Source organism: Mytilus galloprovincialis, chromosome 2 (assembly GCF_965363235.1).
Source record: "Mytilus galloprovincialis chromosome 2, xbMytGall1.hap1.1, whole genome shotgun sequence".
In the NCBI taxonomy this organism is placed as follows: domain Eukaryota; kingdom Metazoa; phylum Mollusca; class Bivalvia; order Mytilida; family Mytilidae; genus Mytilus; species Mytilus galloprovincialis.
Window position 1 is genome coordinate 89,963,803 of NC_134839.1, and position 23,507 is coordinate 89,987,309.

General features: G+C 32.7%; 1 protein-coding gene across 1 annotated transcript; it reads right to left on the reverse strand.

Moving 5' to 3' along the window:
• Window positions 1–11,677: 11,677 nt before the first annotated feature.
• Window positions 11,678–23,170, reverse strand: LOC143064815 (putative ferric-chelate reductase 1 homolog). The gene is made up of 13 exons (XM_076237935.1): window positions 23,035–23,170; window positions 21,528–21,642; window positions 21,020–21,211; window positions 19,640–19,741; window positions 16,900–17,050; window positions 16,236–16,340; window positions 15,748–15,863; window positions 14,866–14,943; window positions 14,229–14,300; window positions 13,923–14,022; window positions 13,258–13,413; window positions 12,893–12,993; window positions 11,678–12,103 (listed from the first exon to the last, which is right to left on the reverse strand). The coding sequence occupies exons 2-13, from the start codon at window positions 21,585–21,587 to the stop codon at window positions 12,011–12,013; spliced, it is 1,326 nt and encodes a 441-aa protein (XP_076094050.1). The 5' UTR covers window positions 21,588–21,642; window positions 23,035–23,170; the 3' UTR covers window positions 11,678–12,010.
• Between the last annotated feature and the right edge of the window lie 337 nt (window positions 23,171–23,507).

Here is a 23,507-nt window from a genome sequence, read left to right on the forward strand (position 1 = left end):
CTACATTGTTTTACCTTTACATTCAATGAGTTACCTTTAATCAAATCATTGGAAATTTTTAAAGGTTGTAAGGGAGGACTTGTAACAGATGGAGATTGAAATATAATTAGGGCACTGTCGAATGGCAGATTTCCCTATAGTGATAATTCTATCCTTCTGTATGTCCATGCTTCTGTGCATTCATCTGTATGTCTGTCCATCTGTACCAAAAAGTTAAATCACAAATATAGTGAACTCTGAGGAAAATTCAAAAAGGAAAAGTCCTTAATCAAATGGCAAAATCGAAAGCCCAAACACATCAAACGATTAGATAATAACTGTCATATTCCTGACTTGGTACAGGCATTTTCTTATGTAGAAAATGGTGAGTTAATGGATAAGAAAATTGTATCCCCTCTATATCCATAGAACTTAAAATTTCATACTTTATACTTGACTTATTAACCAATACTAGAGTGTGTGTCATAATGTTTGTACAACTTCCTATGTCAAAGATTGAAGTCAATAACTTTGGTTTCAGTTGACAACCCCATGTCTTAGGGGAAAAATTGTATCAGCTCTATATCTTGATAACCATTATGATTTCAAAGTTTATACTGACATGTATACTTACCAACACCAGAGGGTGAGTCATAATGTATGAACAACATTCAAGGTATAAGGTCAAGATCAAAAACTTTGGTTTCAGTTGACAACCGAATGTATTATAAGCGAAACAGTAAGTACTTTATTACTGAAAAAGAAGCTTAAAGTAAAACCCAAATCCATTTAATGTCAACTTTACCCGAGAAAATGGGTATAAATGAACTAAAGTAAAAAAAATGTTTGTTATAAATTATGTCAGTTCCTAAATACTGACTACTAAGTTTATGACGCCCTCGGAGACTTTTGAAAACAAAATAGGTTTAAAACATGATATCAGTTTGAATTCGGCTGTAATTTCCAGTAGTGTTCATACATTATACTTGACGAATGAATATGTTTAATATTGTAATTGTGCCAGTTTGGGATGAACCACTTATCACAAGTCAACGATATTCGGAATTGAGTTTTATTATCATTAGCACATTTTATTTCCATGTAGTTACGTAGGTATCGCCCACTCAATCATGTTCTATAAACTTTGAATCTTCCTGAGTTAACATGTCAAGTTTGTTATCAGATCAGTTCAAGGAGAATCAAGTGTTTCAATTGTTTGAATTCCGTGATAGTTGGTATGTAGTTGTTGTCGTGAATATAGCGCGAACTACGTTTCTATGTCAATGTACATTCATTTGTTTACGTCGGAACGTCGATGATGTCGGCTTGGGCAGAAGTAATTTTATATGTTATAAAATGGTAGACATGAACGGATGTATTTCTATATATCTCCTATTGCCACTATATGTTGGTGCCCTGACTGTCGGAAACTATAAAAATAGGGTAAAAAGCAGTACGAAGAGGACACAGAGGGCAAGTTACAAAGTTATTAAAGAAATTTGATGAGATTGAAAAGAATTCGGACTTAGACAAAGACGATGTGAAATTAATTTCGGATGCAATTGAACAGAAACAGAGGACTATTGTGGATTTGAATGAAATGATACTGGATTTAACGTCGGAGGAGGGTGTAGCAGAGTAAATTCAACGAGTCTGATGAGTATATGTTTAATTCAGAGTCCAAGCTTTGGAAAATTAGAAAAATATCACATTCTAATTCACTCTCTCAAAATGTCGCATCAACATCTCTAGATCCAAATGCAAACAGTTTAACGCCATCTTACCCCACAAATTGATCGCTTACCAATGCCAATGTTATACACAGCAATGAAACTGAAATTAATGTACAGCCAACCAATTTTGATAATTTCCACTTCATGCAAAATACCCTTTGTGACTTGCAGTCTTCAAATAATTTGTACCAAGGCAATTTGATGGGGATTTTTTACAATGGCAAACCTTTTAGGGTTCCTATGAATCAACTATTCATTTGAACAGTACTTTGACCTAGATACAGAAATTTAGTTACTTGAATGCTCAAGTCCATGGTCACGCCAAAATTATTGAAGGTTTCGCACTGACAAATGTCAATTACACCATTGCCGTTAATTTGCTCAAAAAGCGTTTTGGATCATCCCACAAGATTTTTCATGCCTACACGAAAGCGTTAATGGAAATGCCGACTTCCTAGCAACAATATACAAAGCCTGAGAAATTATGGGGACACACTTGAAGCATATGTCCGGTGACTACAGTCATTAGGCCAGACGCAAGATATGTACGGAGCCCTGTTAGTTCTGATAGTACTGGTAAAACTTCCACCCGAAACTCGCTAAAATATCGCACGGGAACATGACAGCGACAATATTTCTATGATTGAATTACGCAAATTGATTGTTAAAGATATCAAAATTCTAGAAGTAGGACAGACTACAGAATATGGAGATAGTCTCATGACAGCTACCTTTTTCACCAGAGCGGAGTCGAGACAACAACCTCATTATGATCATAAACAGACGAAAGGAACCATACTGGCGTTTTTGTTTTGTGACGGAACACACCATTCTAATGAATGTACACAGGTACAGGACCCTACCGACAGTTATGTTTTAATTGCCTTGGATCTCATCTCGCAATAGAATGTAAATCGCTTAATAAATTCCGAAAATGCAACAAAATGTACCATACAACGTTCCTTAATAACTGAGAATTTAGTCAGGAAGCTAAATGTTAAAGCCACAGTTTAACTTGCTGCATTTGGAGACGTGGGTAATAATGTCCGCCAACTTGATGTGATGGACCCACAGCAGTTAGTTCCAAAATTGGCTATTTATTGTCCGGACCAGTTAGCGATATCTGGACTTCGTTAATGTCTCCCGTCCTTTTGAATATCATTTCAAGTCATCATATGGAGGAAAACGTCTGGAAGCTAGAGTCAAGTGGGATAAATCCCGTTGAAACAGATGAAGATTTAAAGTACCGCCAAACATAATAACAGACTTCACTGAAATATGAAGACATGCTACCAAGAACCAAATGGAAATCAACTAGCAATCGTCTAGGAACTGGCGAGGGGACACGATGGACACGTCAGATCAGCCTAAGTGAAAACTATCACAGTACACACAACGCGTCCAATTGTAAAACTCTATCCAATTAAAGGGAATGGAAAAACAGACTGTACGAACTAACGATTCTATCGATCACGATGTTTAGTTTTCTATGTTGTGTCATGTGTACTATTGTTTGTCTGTTTGTCTTTTTCATTTTTAGCCATGGCGTTGTCAGTTTATTTTCGATTTATGAGTTAGACTGTCCCTCTGGTATCTTTCGTCCCTTTTTTAAATCTGACGAAAACACAGGTCGTACTTTATCAAAAAGAGAAGCATCAGTCCGAGCAACTGAATGAATTCACAAGTGGATACATTGATGAGAATTTGTGAAAGTTAAAGTAAAATTCATTGAATTCTAATATTGACAGTTTAGAGTTAATATCACTTTCAACCGGAATTTAACATGGACACTTTTGAGAATTATTTCATTTAAAGCAATTAATTGGTAACTAGTACATTGATTTTTTTTATATAATTGTAATTGTTTTCTCTTGTGCGCCTGGAGAATGTCGTGAATTTAGCGTGAACTACGTTCCTATGTTAATGTACTTTTGTTTATATAAAAAAGAAGATGTGGTATGATTGCCAATGAGACAACTATCCACAAAAGACCAAAATGACACAGACATTAACGTTGTGTTTGTCTACGTCGGAACGTCAATAACGTCGGCGTGGGCGGAAATAATTTTATATGTTATTAAATGGTAGACTTGAACGGCTGTATTTCTATATATCTCCTATTGCCACTACAGTTGTAATTGGATTTGCGCATCTTATATCCAAACAGTTTATACGTCACTGTTCCTCATCATGGTTCATTTGCTATGTAAGTTTTGCATAATTAAAACGTTAAATTTGAGTCTTTACACATTTGCAGTTATATCAACACATAAGATTTGTTTTCGCTTTACACTACTATTCCCATTGCTCGATAAACGATTGATGAACCGTTCATCAGACTTAGGTTAGCTGTACACAAATGGAATCGAACATACAATTTTTCATACATTAGGTCATAACTAATCTTATTTTGTGACTGCACTGATGCCTACAACAAATAAATGGTTTTTGTTCTCGTGAAGCAGAAATCACACAAAACCTTCTCACAGACGAAAAGAAGAAATACTATATTAGAAGGTTTTGTCAGTCAATAACATAACCGACATCTTAATAAATGCTTACACCTCATATATCAAAGCGATCTTGAGATTAAAGATACTACCAACAGTAGAAGGTATCGTTACATCTTGATATTTCCTTCGATATTGACATTGATGTACGGGTTCAAACTAGACTATGACAAATTTGATGATAGGATCTTTGTAATTGTTAACTTCCATTTTCTCAGCAGGAATGTACCCTTTGCTCCTGAAATATCCTTGAAACATGCTGTAATATGAAATAAGGGTTCAGTGTCTTTAGATAAGTTGCCCTGTTTCATTCGGTAAAATTTCACGTAATGTTCATTAGAGATAAGACAGGTGTATTTGGGAGGATTAGCAAACAGTGAATTTCCGTCTGATGCCGTGTTTGTTTATACAGAAGTAAAAACAGAGATAAATATATAATAGTCCCTTAGTTTCAACACTCAATAATGTTTTAAAATCTTTAATCATTAGATAGTATTCTGGTCTTAGGCGGGAATTTGCTGGCTTCTCATCAAGAATGGTAGACAAACTTGATTTCAAAAGTAAGATGACAGTTAATTATAGAAAATGAGTTCATGTATTCCAAGGTGTTTAAACGATGAAGTATCACCCTCAGATACCCTCGTTTATGGTGCTTAGCATCACGTTGCTAAATTCATTTGGACATAATCGACTTAATATGCCATTTATGGTCGTTATTTATAGTCTGCGATTTTTGTATCCTTAAACTGCTGTTTCCTCTAATCTGCAATCGTTGATATATTTTAAGCTTCTTACAACCCACTTGTAATGAAAGCTTTGTCAAATTGCTTGTCTGATTATGCAAACAATTAATCAGATATATAAATATTCATTCCCAATACGGAAATACAACGGCTAATATTGATACATCATTAATCAGTGAAATGGTTACAAATTTTGTAAATTGCATGCACCTAAAACGCTTTTCTGAATTTACCTTCTTCAGGAACGTCCAAAGACGAATATTCGAAAGCCAAGAATGTATTATAACCGAAACAGGAGAAGTTCTGTATTACCAAACATAAGCTTAAAGTAACAACCAATTCCATTTGATATAAACTTTGCACAAGGAAACAGAAAAGAAAAGACAAAAGTAAGAAAGGTTGGTTATTTATCATGTCAGTTCCGAAGTAGTAACTACTGAGTTTATGACACCCTCAGAGACTTTTAGATCTATATTATAGTTTGTATTATGTCTTGTTCGGCTGTAATATCCTGTAGTGTACATACAATAAACATCGGGATAAAGCACAATTTGATAAAGCTAATTGCACTTTTACAATGTGTAAGATGTGTTGCTAATATGAAAAAAGTAAAATCACTAAAATTAACTGGACTAGAAAAATTCAAAGCGGAAAGTCCCTATCAAATGGCAAAATCACAAGCTCAAACCCGTCAAACGAATGAGCAACAACTGTCATATTCTTAACATGATACAGTAATTTGTTGGCTTTTAAATTTTGTTAAATTTTGTGAATTTTGTTAAATTTGATATATGCCTTTTTGTGCTTCTTCGTTACATTTGTTGTTTTTATAATGATTAAGATGATAACACAATGTTGACTGCTGTACCCCTATTTTTGACATTTATTCCCATTGTGTCTGTTTGTTTTCTTCACGCATCGTTGACAATATAATGGAATTTGATGCGACTGTCATACAAGTGAGAGGTTTAGCTAGCTATAAAACTAGGTTCAATCCACCATTTTCTACATAAGAAAATGCCTGTACCAAGTCAGGCATATGACAGTTATTATCTCGGAGTTCAGTATTTTTGTGATTTAACTTTCTCTTCAGTAGAAAAGGATGGATTAAACCTGGTTTTGTAGCTAGCTAAACTTCTCACTTGTATGACAGTAGCGTGAAATTTCATTTTATCGACAACGATGTGTGAACAAAACAAACAGACATTATAGGTAACAATGTCAAAAAGGGATACAGCAGTCAACAGTGTGTAAATATCTTAATCACTGTAAAAACAAACAAATATGTAAACAAAAAGTAACCATGGCACAATAACACAATGACGGGATGTGTAAGTACAGAGCCACGTCATATGTTAGAAAAAACACAAAAAGGAATAAAGAGAAAGAATATTAGCAAAAATGAAAGACAATAATACAAACATCATAGAACAATAAAGGTAACACAATGACGAGATATTTAAGTACAGAGCCACGTCATATCTAAAAGAGAAACACAAAAGGCATATAGACAAAGCATATTAGCAAAAATGAAAGACAAGAACACAAAACTTTTAAAGAAAAATATCACAATGACGGAATGAATAAGTACAGAGCCACATCGAATGAGTACAATAAAAATAGACTAAACAGTAAAAGTAATATTCATAAAGACAAATAAAAGAATACTGTAACATGTTATTAAGATGATAAACAACGTCAGTACCCAGAATCTTATTCTTCTATACCATCATGTCTTATTTGTGAAGTTGTGAAGTCGGAGTATTTATCAACAAGATATTGATACTGTCCGATGAATTTTTTTTGGAAAAAAGGACGAGACGTTATTTGACATACTCCTGGTTCATCGACTTTCTGTCCAGACACTAAATGAAGATCCATTCCGTATTTTCTTATTTTCATAGTAAGAATGTGTATGATATTAGAGAAGATTTGATTGAAATTTTAAGGGTACTAAACTTACATCATTAGACTAAACTTGCATCATCAGACTAAACTGTTATTGTTATTGACTGATCATGACTAGAACATGAGGTACATAATAGGTAACAGACTTTTTTAACATCGGTAAACTACTGTCGCCTTTATTTACGAAGGAGTTTAATTACCAGATACCGAGTCACCTTCAACTACTAAAATTTTATATAGATATCTATCTGCCAGGGCACAGTGGTCCCAATCAAAATAATTCATCAATTCATTGACATCATTTACTACTTGTGCTGTTATACGTGAAGTTATAGTTTTGTCTTTTTTCTAATTATTGATTTTAGCAAGAGCAAACTTTTCTAACTTGACAAATCAATCAAAATTCACTTGATCTACTAGTATGTCTAAATTGTATACATATCCACTTAGGCAGCACTTATGTTGACAAACAATATCATTGCTATGATCATTATCTGTTTACAACATTTTTAATTATTCGAAACACTGAGAGTTTTATTCAACAGGCATATTGTTGGCATTAACCGTATTTGGCACAAATTTTTCCGATTTGCAGACCTCTTCCATTTTGTGTTTGATTTGACCGTACAACTTCATTTATTCGTCCATCACTTATCTGTCTCATCTATACATCGAGTTTCCGTCGTAAATTTCACAACCTAGTATTTTTGATGAGTTTTTAAAGCCTCTTCTCGACGTTACTGCTGATGTACCTTTTGTTCCCGATGGTATCATCAGCTAAATTTCATCATTTTGTGTTGAGATATACAACATATTGTCAATTTTGCTATAAAAGTTTTTTTCCACCCGAGGTGAAGATAGCCATAACAGTATTTGAATATATTTTTTTTAAAATTTGGTTTGCGACTTTCATCTTCGTTTTGAATATTTTTTGTCTAGTGTCACTGGTGGGTCTCATTCAGACAAAAAACGCTAGTACCTTTGAGCCTTACAACAACTAAGTCGATCCCACTACTGGTGGTAGTCCATTTCGATGGTATAACCAGCCCAATAATTCGTACATTGTGTTTAAAAGAATATGTCCTTGGTAATATTTTTGTGTTGTTTTTAAAAATCAATCATTCGAAACACGCAGGTTTTACATAGTCTTATCAAAAAAATATGTTCGGATATGCAACTAGGTCAACTCTCCACCTGAAACATAACGACGTCGAATTATGTTGTATCTTGAAGTATAACATACAATTCCTTCACTTGGTGTTTGATTTGCCCTTAACTTTTTTTTTTTATTATTACTAATTACTAATTACTAATTAAGTTACGCGTTTGTAGTAACAAATACGTGGTACTTTAATGATTTTTTACAACCACTGAGTCGATTCCATTGCTGGAAGACATTTCATCACCAGTCAAGTAGTCAGCAATGTGTGTTGACACACATATGAACATTAAAATTGAGACGAAAGATACCAGAAGAAAATTCAAAGTCAAAAATAAACTGACAACGCCGTGGTTAAAAAAAAAGACAATTATACATACAATTGTTTACAAAACACAACATAGAAAAGTAATAGTTGATTTTGTTCCTTCAGTTGGTTGTAACCCAGATTTGTTTTCGCTTAATCGATTATTGAAAACCGGTATACCACTGTTGCCTTTATTTGTCGTAAAATTTTGTTTTCAACGACCCTCATTGTCAATTACTAGACGGAAGTCAAGATATGAGACAGACTTAACTTATCTATTGTATCCTTTATACCAAGTACGATGCGATAGATGCGTGAATGGTCAAGTTCTGTTTGACATATTAGAAATATTCCGATCCCTAAAGCCTTTCTGACCTAATGCTTATTGTGCCTTAGACCCAATAAACACACGTTTTGGTGTACAATGCTCTTCAACGTAGTGGTGCTTGATCTGGCCTTCAAATTGAAAATCTAAAACAAACTTGACTTTTTGGGGTTCTTTAATATGCTGAATCTAAACATGTTTTTAGATTTTTGATTATGGGTCCAGTTTTCATGTTGGTCCAAATTGGGGTCTAAAATTTAACTTAGTTAAATTTCAACAAAAATTGAATGTCTTGGGTTCTTTGATATGCTAAATCTAATCATGTATTTAGATTTTTTTGATTTTTGGACCTGTTATTAAATTAGTCCATATTCATGTCAAAAGGGTCCAAAATGATACTTTGTTTGATTTCATAAAAAAAGATGAATTCTTGGGATTCTTTGATATGCCGAATCAATCCATGTATTTAGATTATGGATATTGGACCATAATAGGTAATTTTTAACGTGCATAAGACCACATTTATTCTGTGTCAGAAACCTATGCTGTGTCAAATATTTAATCAAAATCCAAAATCAGAGCTATATCAAGCTTGAATGGTGTGTCCATAGTGGTCCATATTGTTCAGAGAATGACCTCTACGGTCGGATGAAGCTCTGCCCTGCGGAGCAATTTTTAAGCTATAATGTCAAATCAAACAGACCTAAAAAAAAATCCAATTGCACGAGTTTGCTACCTATACATATATATATATATATATATATATATATATATATATATATATATATATATATATATATATATATATATATATATATATGTTTATATCGCTAATATGACCGTCATCAGTCTTCAAAGGTCAATGCGATTGTAAAGTAGATTGCGTCTAGACTAAAATACACACAAAACGATGAAACAAATAAAAAGTAAAATCACAAAAATACTGAACTTAGAGTAAAATCAATTCGGAAAGTCCATAATCACATGGCAAAATCAAAATAAAACACATCAAAAACGAATGATCGATACCATGCATTAAACACGTTTATTTAAAAAAAAGTTATTGACATGACACGGCTTATGTTCTTCTCATATATTTCATGATAGTATGATACTCAACCCCTAACGGGAGGTATTGTGCCTGATATTCATATGATGAAGATATAATCTTTCAATCAGTTTAATTGAGGTCTGAAGCTGGCATGTCAGTTACCTGCTAGTAGTCTGTTGTTATTTATGTATTATTGTCATTTTGTTTATTTTGTTTTGTTACATCTTCTGACATCGGACTCCTCTTGAAATGAATTTTAATGTTCTTACTTTTATGCGTTTACTTTTCTACATTGGCTAGAGGTATAGGGAGAGGGTTAAGATCTCATAAACATGTTTAACTCCGCATTAATTTTGCGCCTGTCCCAAGTCCAGAGCCTTTGGCCTTTGTTAGTCTTGTGATTTTTAACCGGATTTTTGTGTCAAAAATGTCGGTTATTGATTTGGAGATGTACGGCGGTCGGGCGGGCGGGCGGGCTATTGGGCGGCAACCAAATGTTGTCCGTGCATTTACTCATGAAGCGTTCAACCAAACCTTTTAAAATTTTAATATGTTGTTACTGACAACAAAATTGAGGTCAAGTTCAATAATGACGATTTTGACTTTTACCGTTCAGGAGTTACGGTTCTTGAAAGTTTAAAAAATGTTGTGTCCGTGCATTTACTCATGAACCGTTCGACCAAACCTTTTAAAATTTTAATATGTTGTTACTGACAACAAAATTGAGGTCAAGTTCAATAATGACGATTTTGACTTTTACCGTTCAGGAGTTACGGTTCTTGAAAGTTTAAAAAATGTTGTGTCCGTGCATTTACTCATGAACCGTTCGACCAAACCTTTTAAAATTTTAATATGTTGTTACTGACAACAAAATTGAGGTCAAGTTCAATAATGACGATTTTTATGCCCCAGTAGAGGGGCATTATGTTTTCTGGTCTGTGCGTCCGTCCGTCTGTCCGTTCGTTCGTCCGTCCGTCTGTCTGTCTGTCCGTTCGTTCGTCCGTCCGTCTGTCCCGCTTCAGGTTAAAGTTTTTGGTCAAGGTAGTTTTTGATGAAGTTTAAGTCCAATCGACTTCAAACTTAGTACACATGTCCCCTATGATATGATCTTTCTAATTTTTAATTAGAGTTTTTACCCCAATTTCACGGTCCACTGAACATGGAAAATGATAGTGCGAGTGGGGCATTCGTGTACTGAGGACACATTCTTGTTACTTTTACCGTTCAGGAGTTACGGTTCTTGAAAGTTTAAAAAATGTCGTGTCCGTGCATTTACTCATGAACCGTTCAACCATACCTTTTGAAATTTCCTATTAGGAGTTTTGGTCCTTGTAATATTGATAAATGCCAGAATACAAATAAATGTTAAAGAATCCAGTTTACTGTCATTTTGACAGCTCTTGTTAATTTTAGTTTCTTGTGGATAATTCGGAGTTTAGTATGACGTCCATTATCACTGAACTAGTATACATATTTTTTAAGGGACCAGCTGAAGGACGCCTCCGGGTGCGGGAGTTTCTCGCTATATTGAAGACTCATTGGTGGTCTTCGGCTGTTGTCTGCTCTATGGTCGGGTTGTTGTCGCTTTGACTCATTCCCCATTTCCTTTCTCAATTTTATTGTTGTTTATTTTAGACTTTTCATAATATGGATATTTGTTTCAGTATGTTATAACTCAAATATTAGAAGTTTAATCAAATCGGTGAAAATGAATTTGACGGCCTATGCCCCTTTAAACTTAAAGTGATATTCCAATGAAATAAAGTATCATTTAACATCCATTTATGTGTCGTTGTTTTGTCACCGTTAATAGATAGTTCGATATCAACAGTCAAATATTTAGCAGCATTGTTTTAGCATCGAACGAACTGAAGTTGATATCAACTCATCGATCTAGTATTATATTCGTATTGTTACATTAAATCATTTATCTAAATTTATGGCAATAATAATAAAAGAAAGTGAGCATATTTTTTTTTAATGTCTAACATGTTGAAAAGGGGAAGTATAAATCGAGATAATGCAAAACATAAATATTTTCCAAATTAACTATCACACTATCAAACAATTAAATATCACATATACATGTATATAAATTCTTTTTAAAAATATTTATAAAAATATCGAAAAAAATATAACTAAACAACAATCAGTATAAAGTTTTAGTATAATTCCTCATAACGTGCACATGATGTCTACAGATGAATAAAGTGAATAGACATAAAAGGTAGTGTTATGAGTAGAAGCTTCTTGATGTATAACAGATCACTGCATCCATATATTGCTTAATTTTCTTTAATATGCAGCTAAGACAATCATAATAGATAAAGTAAAGGAAGTAATAATCCCAATATGAAGAAACAAGAGATAAGTCTTCAGTTTCCCACACTACAAAGAAAATAATATTTATGAAATTTCATAATGATACTCATGCAAAAGCATTAGTCGGAAAAAACGTGTAGCTCATTATCTAACATGTGTTTCAATTGAAAATAATTTTCAAGTTTCGAATCGAAAAGCGATTACAATAGAATGTTAAAATTAATTTGGAATTCATTGTTTTCTTTTCCTCTACGCAATAAAGTCGAGGGTATTGCACTTGAAAGCATGTAAGAGCAATGAGTTCAAATTCCCAAATATATGTTTGAAATAACGTATGAGATTTTAGATTACCTTTGCACAAGTTTGATAATATCTCATATATTTGTATTCGGATCGATGCCAAATCATTGTACCCTTTATTTTGTTACTTGCTTTGAATCACTTGTTTTTTTTTCAATGTTGATGCTGATTTTGATTGATCAAACAAGACAAAGAGGAAAAAGCTTGTCGCAAATGATAAACCACACTCACCCTATTTTCAATGAAGTTAAAAGAAACTATTACCATTGTATCTTGAATTTTATGCAACTGTCATACAAGTGAGAGGTTTAGCTAGTTACAAAATCAGGTTTAATCCACCTTTTTCTACACAAGAAAATGCCTGGACCATGTCAGGTATTCATTGGTTTTGTGTGTATGAGCTTTTGTGATTTGTTTAGCGACTTTGGTTTTGAATTTTCCTATGAGTTCAGTATTTTTGTTATTTAACTTTTTATTGTTTATTCTAAAGAACATTATCTTGTCAATTCTTTTTGTGCAATTTTCGAGATTTTGAACACCATTACAACTACTTACATAGTGATCTTGATCTTTCTTTTCTGGTTCTTGTGCCTTCTTTTCGTTTTCATCAACATTTGTCTTACTTTCACCGATAGAATTCATCTTTGTATCGTATGCTGTAACATGTGAAAAAAACTTATAGTTACATTACCAAAATTTTAGCATAACAAATATTTGATTTATGCACTTATTACTCATATATTCAGTTTAGTTATCGAAATACACATATTTTGTTCTTCATATTTTTTTTAAATAAACAAGCATACCCTTGGAATAAATTTTCAGAATTTTATCCGAAATAAGACAGCAATTCAAGTTATCATTAAAAAATACATCTTATCAAAAGGTCAACCAATATTTGATAAAATAGCAATACTTACATCCTGCTTGAGATTGTTTTCTTTTTCCTGTCCGATCAATGAACTCCAAAATAACTTCAAACGAAATCTGGTAAACGACAAATGCTACCAAGACATAGATGACATCAAAAGGTACATGAGCATCGTCAATAGACAGACCAATACCAATGGTGAACACTGCAAAACATAATTCAGATTTTTTTCAAATGATATCACAGTACTTTATACTTTTGAATTGACACAAGTTGAAATAACCACATAATTCAGTATTAAAATAATTGTTTTCACGGTTAACCAATTTGAAAACTCATTTTCGTATACTATCTGACAATTAGTTTTAGTTCGTTTCTGTGTGTGATACATTTTAATGTTGTGTTTCAGCAGTGTCGTTGTTCTCCTTTTATATTTGAGGCGTTTCCCTCAGTTTTGGTTTGTAACCCGGATTTGTTTTTTTCTATCGATTTATAAGTTTCGAACAGCGGTATACTACTGTTGCCTTTATTTTGCTTTAGAAACGTAATGTTTTCGCAAGAGTTTAAAATATATATTTGGTTCATTTATGTTCTACTTTTCAATTCCAGTGTTTATTTGCTGACAAATTTTGTATTATGTGTGTGTTTCTGTGGTCTATATATATAGAACTCAAACACACACTTTACCATCTCAACAATTTAAATATAACTTACCTCCAAGAATGTAGGACAAAAGTCCCATTATCAAGTGGGCCCAATTGAAATACGGTCTGAATTTGTGTTTTGGTCCTGGACGCAGAAATCCACCAATGCACTGAAAAAGTCAAAATAAATTTGGTTTGATTGAGGAAGTGATAAAATGTTTGCTCTTTCCATGGTTACTTCACGTGATTGTGATGTTAAATTATTTTTTTAAAAGTTATAATTTGCTTTTCTTCCATAATTCATTATGAACAATGCCTTTAATGTATGAACAAATTTTCTATCATTACGTGAGTACTTTGATAATTGTTTACTTACGTTTAGAACTGACACAACTGTTACAATCATTCCTAAAACAGGATGTGCGTTCTGGAAGCTAGATCCATAAATCTATTAAAAAAATCAAGATGTACATAGAAATAAGAATATATTTTCTGGATTAACTGTAGTGTGGATAAAATGTTATATATATGAAAAAGAAACAAATGTTCGGTAGTATGCTTATGTACTTAACTTTCTGCATGATCAATTCACATCTGACAACGTCGAAACTTAGTTTTGAATATTTTCCATATTTAGCCACAGATAGGGTATCCCATTATACAAATTTTGTTTCTAAATAGCCAAGATGCATGATGCGTATTGTCATTCGAATCGGAATTAACTTTTATATAAATTGTTACCAAAATCATTACTTACCGTCACAAATTCATATCCAGAAAGATGGACAACTTTCCAAATATCACGAGTTAGGTGTTTTGGATTGAATTCAATTCAATCATAAAGCATTTATCTCGTTTTCTTCTTTAGTTTGTATGCAAACTTGCAGAAAAGTTTGCCACATAAAGAAATGATTATGTTTTTAATGTTAATTAAACACTTATTTTTAGTAGCATTTTTTTTCAAAGTAACACATTACCTGCATTAGTTTGCTTATAGTATTCGAAACACCTACCTCGAATTCTCCTTCGAATATAACTATAACTGCAATCAAATTAAACAAGGCTGCAGCAATCATCAGTGCTCTGTGGACCTGTAATTTTAAAATTTTGAAATAGAACTATAGATAGGCAAACTTTTTTTACACCAGTTCCATTTAAATCGTGACCGTAAAATGATCAATTCAGTAGACTAAAATGGGGACATTTTCCCCGTAAAACTTCACCTCCTTGTCCATTAGTCTTTATAGAAGTTTGTTTCATTTAAAAAATATACCACATCTTCCTACTTTAATAGTAAATTTTGAAACAAAATAAAAAATCATTCCGAGCAGGTAATCCAATTTTAAATGCCTAAAGATGACATGCTGCTTCAAAGTTGATAGATTTTGACAATTTTCAAAAGGACATCATAAAAAAGATCTTTTTATTGGAGTCTAATCTTTGAATTATCTAGCAGATGCAAATTAAGGTCAAGGGTGTCCTTTGCGTAATTTTTTTTTGAAAAAAAGCTAAAAAATTTGAAAAGATATCTATCATTGAGACATCATATAACTCAAATTCCAGAAGGATCAAACAATCTTGCGATTTGACTCTGTGAGTAAAACAAGTAATTGGGTAACTTGCCATACAAATTTTAAACATCACATAAGTAAAATAACCTTTTTGTTGAATAATTGGTGACCTTAAAGATATTTCCAAATTGTAAGCCATTAGACTGCAAAGTGTAAACACGGGAATATTGCAACAAAATCAACTCTGGAGATAGTTATATGATTTTATGTAATGTGAAAGGTTTGATCTCGGCATAGTCATTGCATAATATATGCCTACTACGACAGTTTTTTGAAACAAATCAGATTAAACATGTTCACATCATTTGGACTTTATTACCATACCTGGATCCATATAGCTGCGCCAAACAACTTCTTGCTGATCCACATAGGCTTGTAATATCGTGCCAGTACAACACCAATACTACAGAAACCTACCCAGGCAATAATGGTCAGGCATCCTAGAATTCAATAAAATGTACCGTTGTAGAAAATCAAGTCACCTTGTCTTGTCCTAATGTTAAAACTTATTAAATAAAAATAAAAAAAAAACATTGGTTGGTTTTCATTCTAGTGAATTATCTACGAAACCTAAATAATCACTTATTTCTAAAGATAATATAGTTTGATGTCTAGCTAAATGCTATATTACAACTTCACCATCCCATCCTAGATGCGATTAGAGAAATAATTGCCTTCTGATATATGTCGTTATTCAAACTAACTGGAATCAGTATCAACAATTGTTAAGTAAGACGAAAAGGTTAAACCATTTTAATCTAACCATTATAATCTTGATCATAAGAATCTCAATTAAACATCTTAACACTTGCCATGTGCTTTTACTTTTGGCTTTCCTAATTCCCCTACATCCTCGTAAGTTTGCAAATCAACAACCTTTGAGGAAATACCCCAATCTTCATGTTCATGTTTTTCAGCTACAAAATATAAATAAATCAGTAAATTTATACATTATATATATCATTTATGAACGGCTCTCTGATAGTTTACAATATAATGAGATTCGTTTGATTTATAGTATAAAGACACTTAAGCCAAATGTTCAAAATAATTGAAAAAAAATTGATTGGGCTTTGAATCCGTTAAGTCATTCAATATCAACGTAAAGGAATTAACATCTCTTTGAATATTAAATTAATTATATGTAATTTCCCAAAGAAACTATTAACTTCCAAAAGCAACCAATTGATTTCTCACTTTTTGAATTGATCTGAATTGAATCATGCATGACGATTCTTTCAATAATGATCTTTAGTTGAATAACCTTGTTGCAATTGTTATCTCAAACTTGTTCATGTATTTTGTTTAATTTCTTTAAGTCTGAAATTTTCTATCATAAATAAAGGCAATAGTAGTATACCGCTGTTCGAAAGTCATAAATCGATTGAGAGAAAACAAATCCGGGTTACAAACAGAAACTGAGGGACACACATCAAATATAAGAGTAAAACATTTAAACCAATAAATTATACTAACAATGCTTCATTCTTCCAATGGCCCAAAAAAGGTACCAATCAGTAAGGAGACTAGTAATCTGAGGATCTGCTGTAGTGTTAGCACGTTGGAAAGAACAATCCAGTATACCATTGGTGTAACTTCCACTTATTGATGACAAACCAGTGGCTGGCTGCAAAACATAAAATACGCTGATAATAACAAGGTCAAAGGCATTGTAAGATTAGCATGTACCATTGCCATAGCAGAATGCCAAATAATTAAACGTTTGACGTCCTGACATTGAAATTGTGGGACGAACGATACCAGAGGGACAGTCAATCTCAATAATCGAAAATAAACTGACAACGCCATGGCTAAAAAAAAAAGACAAACAGACAAACAATAGTACTCATGACACAACATAGAAAACTAAAGAATAAGCAACACGACCCCCCCCCCCCTCCCCCCAAAAAAGACTAAAACAACTAGGGTTGATCTCAGGTGCTCCGGAAGGGTAAGCAGATCCTGCTCCACATGTGGCACCCGTCGTGTTGCTCATGTTATAACAAATCAGGTAAATAGTCTAATTCGGTAGGTCACATTCATGAAAGTGAAGGGGATTGTAGTTAGGACAAAAGGAACATATCCGATATCATTTGTGAAACGGTTATTCCATAACGGTCAACCAACTCGTGATTGCGTCTGTAATATTTACGAAGGGATAAACTCAACTTCAACACTTAAAACTCATTGTTTAATAGCTTCCTTGTGAGCAGCAACCTTCTATCAAGAAAATTGTGATAGGAAATGTAAGCACGGGAATATCGTATCAATTGGGAGATATATACCCCGTATGCAGGTGCTGCTGGAATGTTGCTACTTAGAAATGGAAAGTTCACAATTAGAAAGCTGAAATCATCTCTTTTGTCTTAAAGTTTTGTTTTCAACCGACCCTCATTGTCAATTTCCAGATATTAGTCAAGATATGAGGCCGACTTAACTGTATCTGTTGTATCCTTTATCTCTAGTTCGATGGGATAGATGCGTTCATCAAAGTCACCAAATTTTGAATTATTTAGTGAAAGAACATCATTTATATAGCAGAAGGTAGAGTTAATGGATATTGCTAACGTCTTAGCTTTCTTCCTAAGATGTTCCTGTATGAAGTCAGCCTCATGGTAATAAAGAAACAAGTCGGCAAGAAGAGGGCACAATTGGTTCTCATTGGAATGCCGACAGTCTGTTGAAAAACACGTCCTCCGAACGTAACAAATATGTTGTCAATCAAGAAATCAAGCATGTTGATAATGTCAGTTTTAGAGAATTTTTTGTTTGAATCACAGTGATCCTTTACAAAGTAGGATTTATCCCTCCCTAAGAAAAGATACTTGTATCTACTTTGGCCATTTTTTTTATGAAACAAAGCAATACCAACTCTTTCAATTTGTCCTTTAGTTTGGAATGTGGAATACTTTTGTAAAATGTTGAAAAGTCATATGTTTTAATACTATTGCAAGACGAAAGAGAAAGATAGATTGTATGGACTCTAAAAGATCTTTGGAATTTTTAAGTATTCAAATCTGATTCACGCCACCTCTAGAATATGCAGTTTCACAATAACTTTGAATCCCGTCTTTGATTGCTGATAAAATAGATGTTAATAATTTAGAAAGCGGTTTGGTGGAGTACTAGGAAGACCCAGCAATACATCGTTGTTTGTAGGGACACTTATGTAGTTTAGGTATCCAATACGGTGATGGAATGTCTTCACAAACCAACTAGCAAGAAATTGAACTTCAATGAGTTATAACTTGGTAAACATTTAAAAACTTCCATTATGTCTATTTGCGGTATTATCAAACTTAATTATAATTATAAAAATGATGATAAGATAATGTTATGAAAGGAAAAACTATGGGAACCAAATTCATACAGGAGCGTCAAAACAATAAATAAAAAAAAATGAAACTTGCATCATTCTTTATATAGATAGTGTCCCCGCACGAACAATAAAATAATTCTAAATTTGGTGATTATATTGTACTCATCTATCTTATCGAATAAATGTAACAACAGAAATAGTTCCGTTTAATTTCATCGAAAACTACCTTGACCAAAAACTTTAACCTGAACTTCGCACTATCATTTTCTATGTTCAGTTGACCATGAAATTAGGGTCAAAACTATAATTTGGAATTAAAATTAGGAAAATCATATCATGGGGAACATGTGTACTTAGTTTCAAGTTGATTGGAATTCAACTTCTTCAAAAACTACCTTGACTAAAAACTTTAACCTGAAGTGAACGGACGCACGGACTGACGAACGAACGGACGGAGGCACAGACCAGAAAACATAATGCCCCTCTACTATCGTAGGTGGGACATAAAAATGATAATAAGGATCGTTTGAGAACAAAACTGTACAATAAAAGGGATGACCGTAAAACCTTTGAACTTTTGAAATTCTCTTTTCACGGAAGTAAGATACCAGCAGCACCTGCATATATGGAGTATACACCTCTCAGTGTGTATGATATTCCAGAGCGTTCGTATCATTTCTTAATTTCATTGAAAGAGGGTTGTTGCTTACAAGGATGCTATTCAACCAAAGGTTCATAGTGGTCATGTTGAAGTTATTGCTCCGACGGTTATATAAAAGTATTTTTTCCGTGGGGATACGGATTTTTCAAAAACATAACAGACTTTTATTTACAACACATTTTGATGTGATGTGGATGGAACTTTAAGAAAAAAAAAATACAGGATAGCGTACTTACAGCCGTGGTCATTTCGTTGTCATCATCATCAACATTAAACGAATTAACGACATTGAATGTGTTACCATTGGTCATTACACATTCTGTTACACTATCATCGCCCTGTAATTTCAAAACAAGTAGTTAATACACCATCGTCATGTAATGATATGACAATGAGATACTGTACCACCATTATTTAATGGTATCAAAATCAATTACAATCAAACTGAAATGGTATGACAATAAGTTACATACACACTGTAATTGAATAAGAATCAATTACAATCAAACTGTAACTGTATTACAATCTGTTTTTACAGTCAATCTGTAATGGTATAATTAGGAAATAACTGTATTGTGTTTTAAGCTCCGATGGCATCAATTGGTGATTTGATGGTCGCAAATCAAAACGAACGTTACAAACGACGTTGCATTAGAATAATCAGTCGTAAATCTGAGATGGTATGGCAATTGGGTAAACCTGTTTACATCAACTTGTAATGGTATAACAATAAGATTGTTTGAATAAAAGATACCATAATATGTAGCAATCAGTTAAGTGCGTAAATAGTCTTGCGCCTGATTATCTTTGTCAATTATTTAATAATAACCAAATTGTTAATGCAAGATATTTTTTGCGTTCATCGGACAATAATTGTCTTTTCATACCACGTCCGAGAACAAATTTTATGAACAAAACATTTCAATATTACGGTACGGTTCTTTGGAACAGTATTCCTGTTCGAATAAAAAAGATAGAAACGTTAGAACAGTTCAAAAAAAAGTTTTATAATTTCTTGTTTCTAAACTAAAAATGTAATTATCAGATGAAATTTACCTGTTACAAGGTGTATATAAAAGTCCATATATTTATCTTGTACATTTACATTAACAAAATATTTTCATGAACCTATTCTGTATGTTTTTCGCCGTTTGTTTTGCATAAAAAGTATGTATGTAAATGTATATATTTTATTATTGATATTTTGAATTATTCAGAGGGCTTCAGGGGAGATTAGTATTGTACTAACTGATTTTACCCTCTTTAAATAAAGTATTTATTATTATTATTATTTTATTATTATTATTATTATTATTATTATATGTTACATTACCCTGGTCTACCATCACCTTATAATTTTCAAACAATCAGTTAAACTTCCATCACCCTGCATGTTATGTAATGAAGTTACACTATAGTCTTTAACTGTTGAAAAGTGTTCTTTCTTTCGGTATACTCCGAATAAGGGTGAATTACAGTACTGGCAATCAAAAGATTCTACCAAACAATACAAAGTATTGTGTTATTTCAGTTTAAGAGGGAGATTTCAATAGACGTAGGTAAAACTTACAGTATCATGTCTCTTATTAACAAAGCTGGAGAAAAGTAAGACTTACCATTTTCTTGTCACTCGAGAAACCAACTGCAATATATTGATCTATGGATGACATTAATGACCCCTTTATGGTAAAGTCTACACCAGCTGATGTTTGTACCCATGTTATAAGATACGTACATCCGTCCCATGATCTGCAGTCACTAAAACACCCTTTTGTCACACCACAACCCGAATCTTTAGAAAATCTTGCCTGAAAGATGTTAGAAAATAAAATAACAAAAAACACCAAGGAAAATTTACATCGGAAAGTCCCTTGTCAATATCAAACTCAAAAGCTCAAACACATCAAACGAATGCAGCTTTTTCAATTTCAACTTATTTGCAACGATTTAATCAATTATATTGTGTTTAATATTTTCATATATCCTAACTTGTATGACCTAGAAGAGATCAGAAACAATTATATTGGACAAGTGACAGAATGTAATTCCAAAAATTGCTTTATATCTATTTTTAAATACGGAGCACTTGTATAAGGCACATACAAATAAACATAAGCAACTTACATTTGCAAATAAGATAAATCCCAAAAGGAAGAAGACCGTTACAATGCCGGTAGACTCCATTCTTACTAACTACTGAAAGTGAAGAATGGCGGTATCCGTTGGGCTTGAATGTCTCCTACAAAAAATAAGATAATATTCTACATCTACCTGCTAAGAATTATCAGCTGAAAAAAATCAATTATTTTATCAGAAAAAGGTAATCATTTAAAAGGGCATAGCTATTGGTAACTGTAACAATATTGGCTATCAGTAATGGAATGTCGGATTGATGAACGGAGTAACCTTTTTATTATCGATTTTTGTATGTTTGATTGTATTTATTTGAATGTTTTCACAGAGTTATTCATCTTTTTTTGAATATTTAATCAGTCATGCACATTAAGTAAAAAGAATATTCTAACTTTAGTTGCTGAATTTAAAATGAAATTGCGCTTACTTGACTAATTTTGGTGCATCCGAAATAAATTTTATCAGGATAACTCAAACCCCAAAATTTCAAAAACAGATACATTTATAACTATTTCGCTCCACGGTTTCGGATCTTAGTTTTTCAAAATTTTTGTACTGATCATCTGAGAATTTCCCCAAATTTAACCGGCTCAGATTATTCAGCTGTATCCATTTTTTTGAACGTTCATAATGAGTTATAATGGCCATGCGAACCTCACTAACATGCGTAATCTTCTCCTATGACACTGCTTGTTTACAAAATTAAGATAATTATTTTGAAACCAAAAGGTTGTGGAACGGTTCCATGATATAAATGTATCATTGAAAAATATTCACGAATCAACAGAGAGCTCATTAATTTAATGGGTTGTCTTTTGTCATTCACTTTTTTAACTGTCGAGCACTTTCTAATGAATTAGATAGGAAATTATATATTATAGGTTCAACTGAAAATGGGAAATGACAATTGCATTTTTAATACATTTATTGTACAAATATTTACATCCTTCGGCAAAACACTTTTTAAGTTTTTAATGACTCAAATCAAATTTCACTTTAAAAAATTAGATGTCGAAAAAAGACTTCAAAATATCTAATAAAGACGGTCGTATCGTTGCTGTTGAAGAGTGTTAGCTTTCATACGATCGTGTCTGGTGGAGTATCAGCATGCTTATGCAGAACAAACAATCGATCAATCAACAAACCATTTAAATCATCTGAGTACAAATAGGAGGAGACGTATACCATAACTTGAAGTCGAATTGACAATATTTTAAGCAAGTTAGAAAACATGTTCTTTACTTTTCTATATATTTTGATGTCAACCAAGACTTGGTCGAACAAGCCGAATCTGCATAATAGGAACAGATAACCAAAACGAACAAAATCAAACTAAGGGTGCATTATCAAACTCCCTCTTGGTCGTCTTGAAAATATTTTATTCAAAATTAAAATTTCAAAATTCATTTAAATTCAATAATATTAATTCTATTTTATTGAATTAAACATACGGGGTTATTTACTTCATGTCAGTTTGTTGAATATAAAAATTTCTTACCTTCAGTCAAACAGTTCACATAGCAGAATTAAATGTGAAGAAGGCGGGTTTAACTTTATATACTGGTTAGCATATCTTGTCATTTTAAAAGGCTAAAATTAGAAAAAGACTGCGTCGACTCAATCCTATACTTTTAAGACTGAATATACGCCAAGGTAATATTTACCTAGTTACGTTTTAAAGGTATATTTTTTAATTCGATCGTGATATGATTCAATAGACATCTCGTGGTTCGTACTCACCGAGTTAGTCATAGTTTTACAAAAGAACACATGACATTTAATTTAGATTACTACAGCAAAACTATTTAATGCAAGAGTAGAATACTAAAATGTGCGATATTTCTTCTTCAGTTGACCTATTGAAAGATACAGCACGTTAATAGCTTTCAAAGAAAAAAAAAGCACTGATTAAACCTACATTTTACGTCAATAAGATTTGAAGTTCAAAGACATTTTACGATCAAGATCACG

What these genes read in the sequence shown, in the direction of transcription:
- LOC143064815 (XM_076237935.1), bottom strand. Translation starts at nt 21,587, where the DNA reads ATGGAGTCTACCGGCATTGTAACGGTCTTCTTCCTTTTGGGATTTATC. An exon ending in ACAACGAAATGACCACGGCT is followed by an intron (nt 17,051 to 19,639) that starts GTAAGTACGCTA and finishes TATGTTTTGCAG; the next exon opens with CCAGCCACTGGTTTGTCATC. An exon ending in GCCAAAAGTAAAAGCACATG is followed by an intron (nt 15,864 to 16,235) that starts GCAAGTGTTAAG and finishes ATTGAATTCTAG; the next exon opens with GATGCCTGACCATTATTGCC.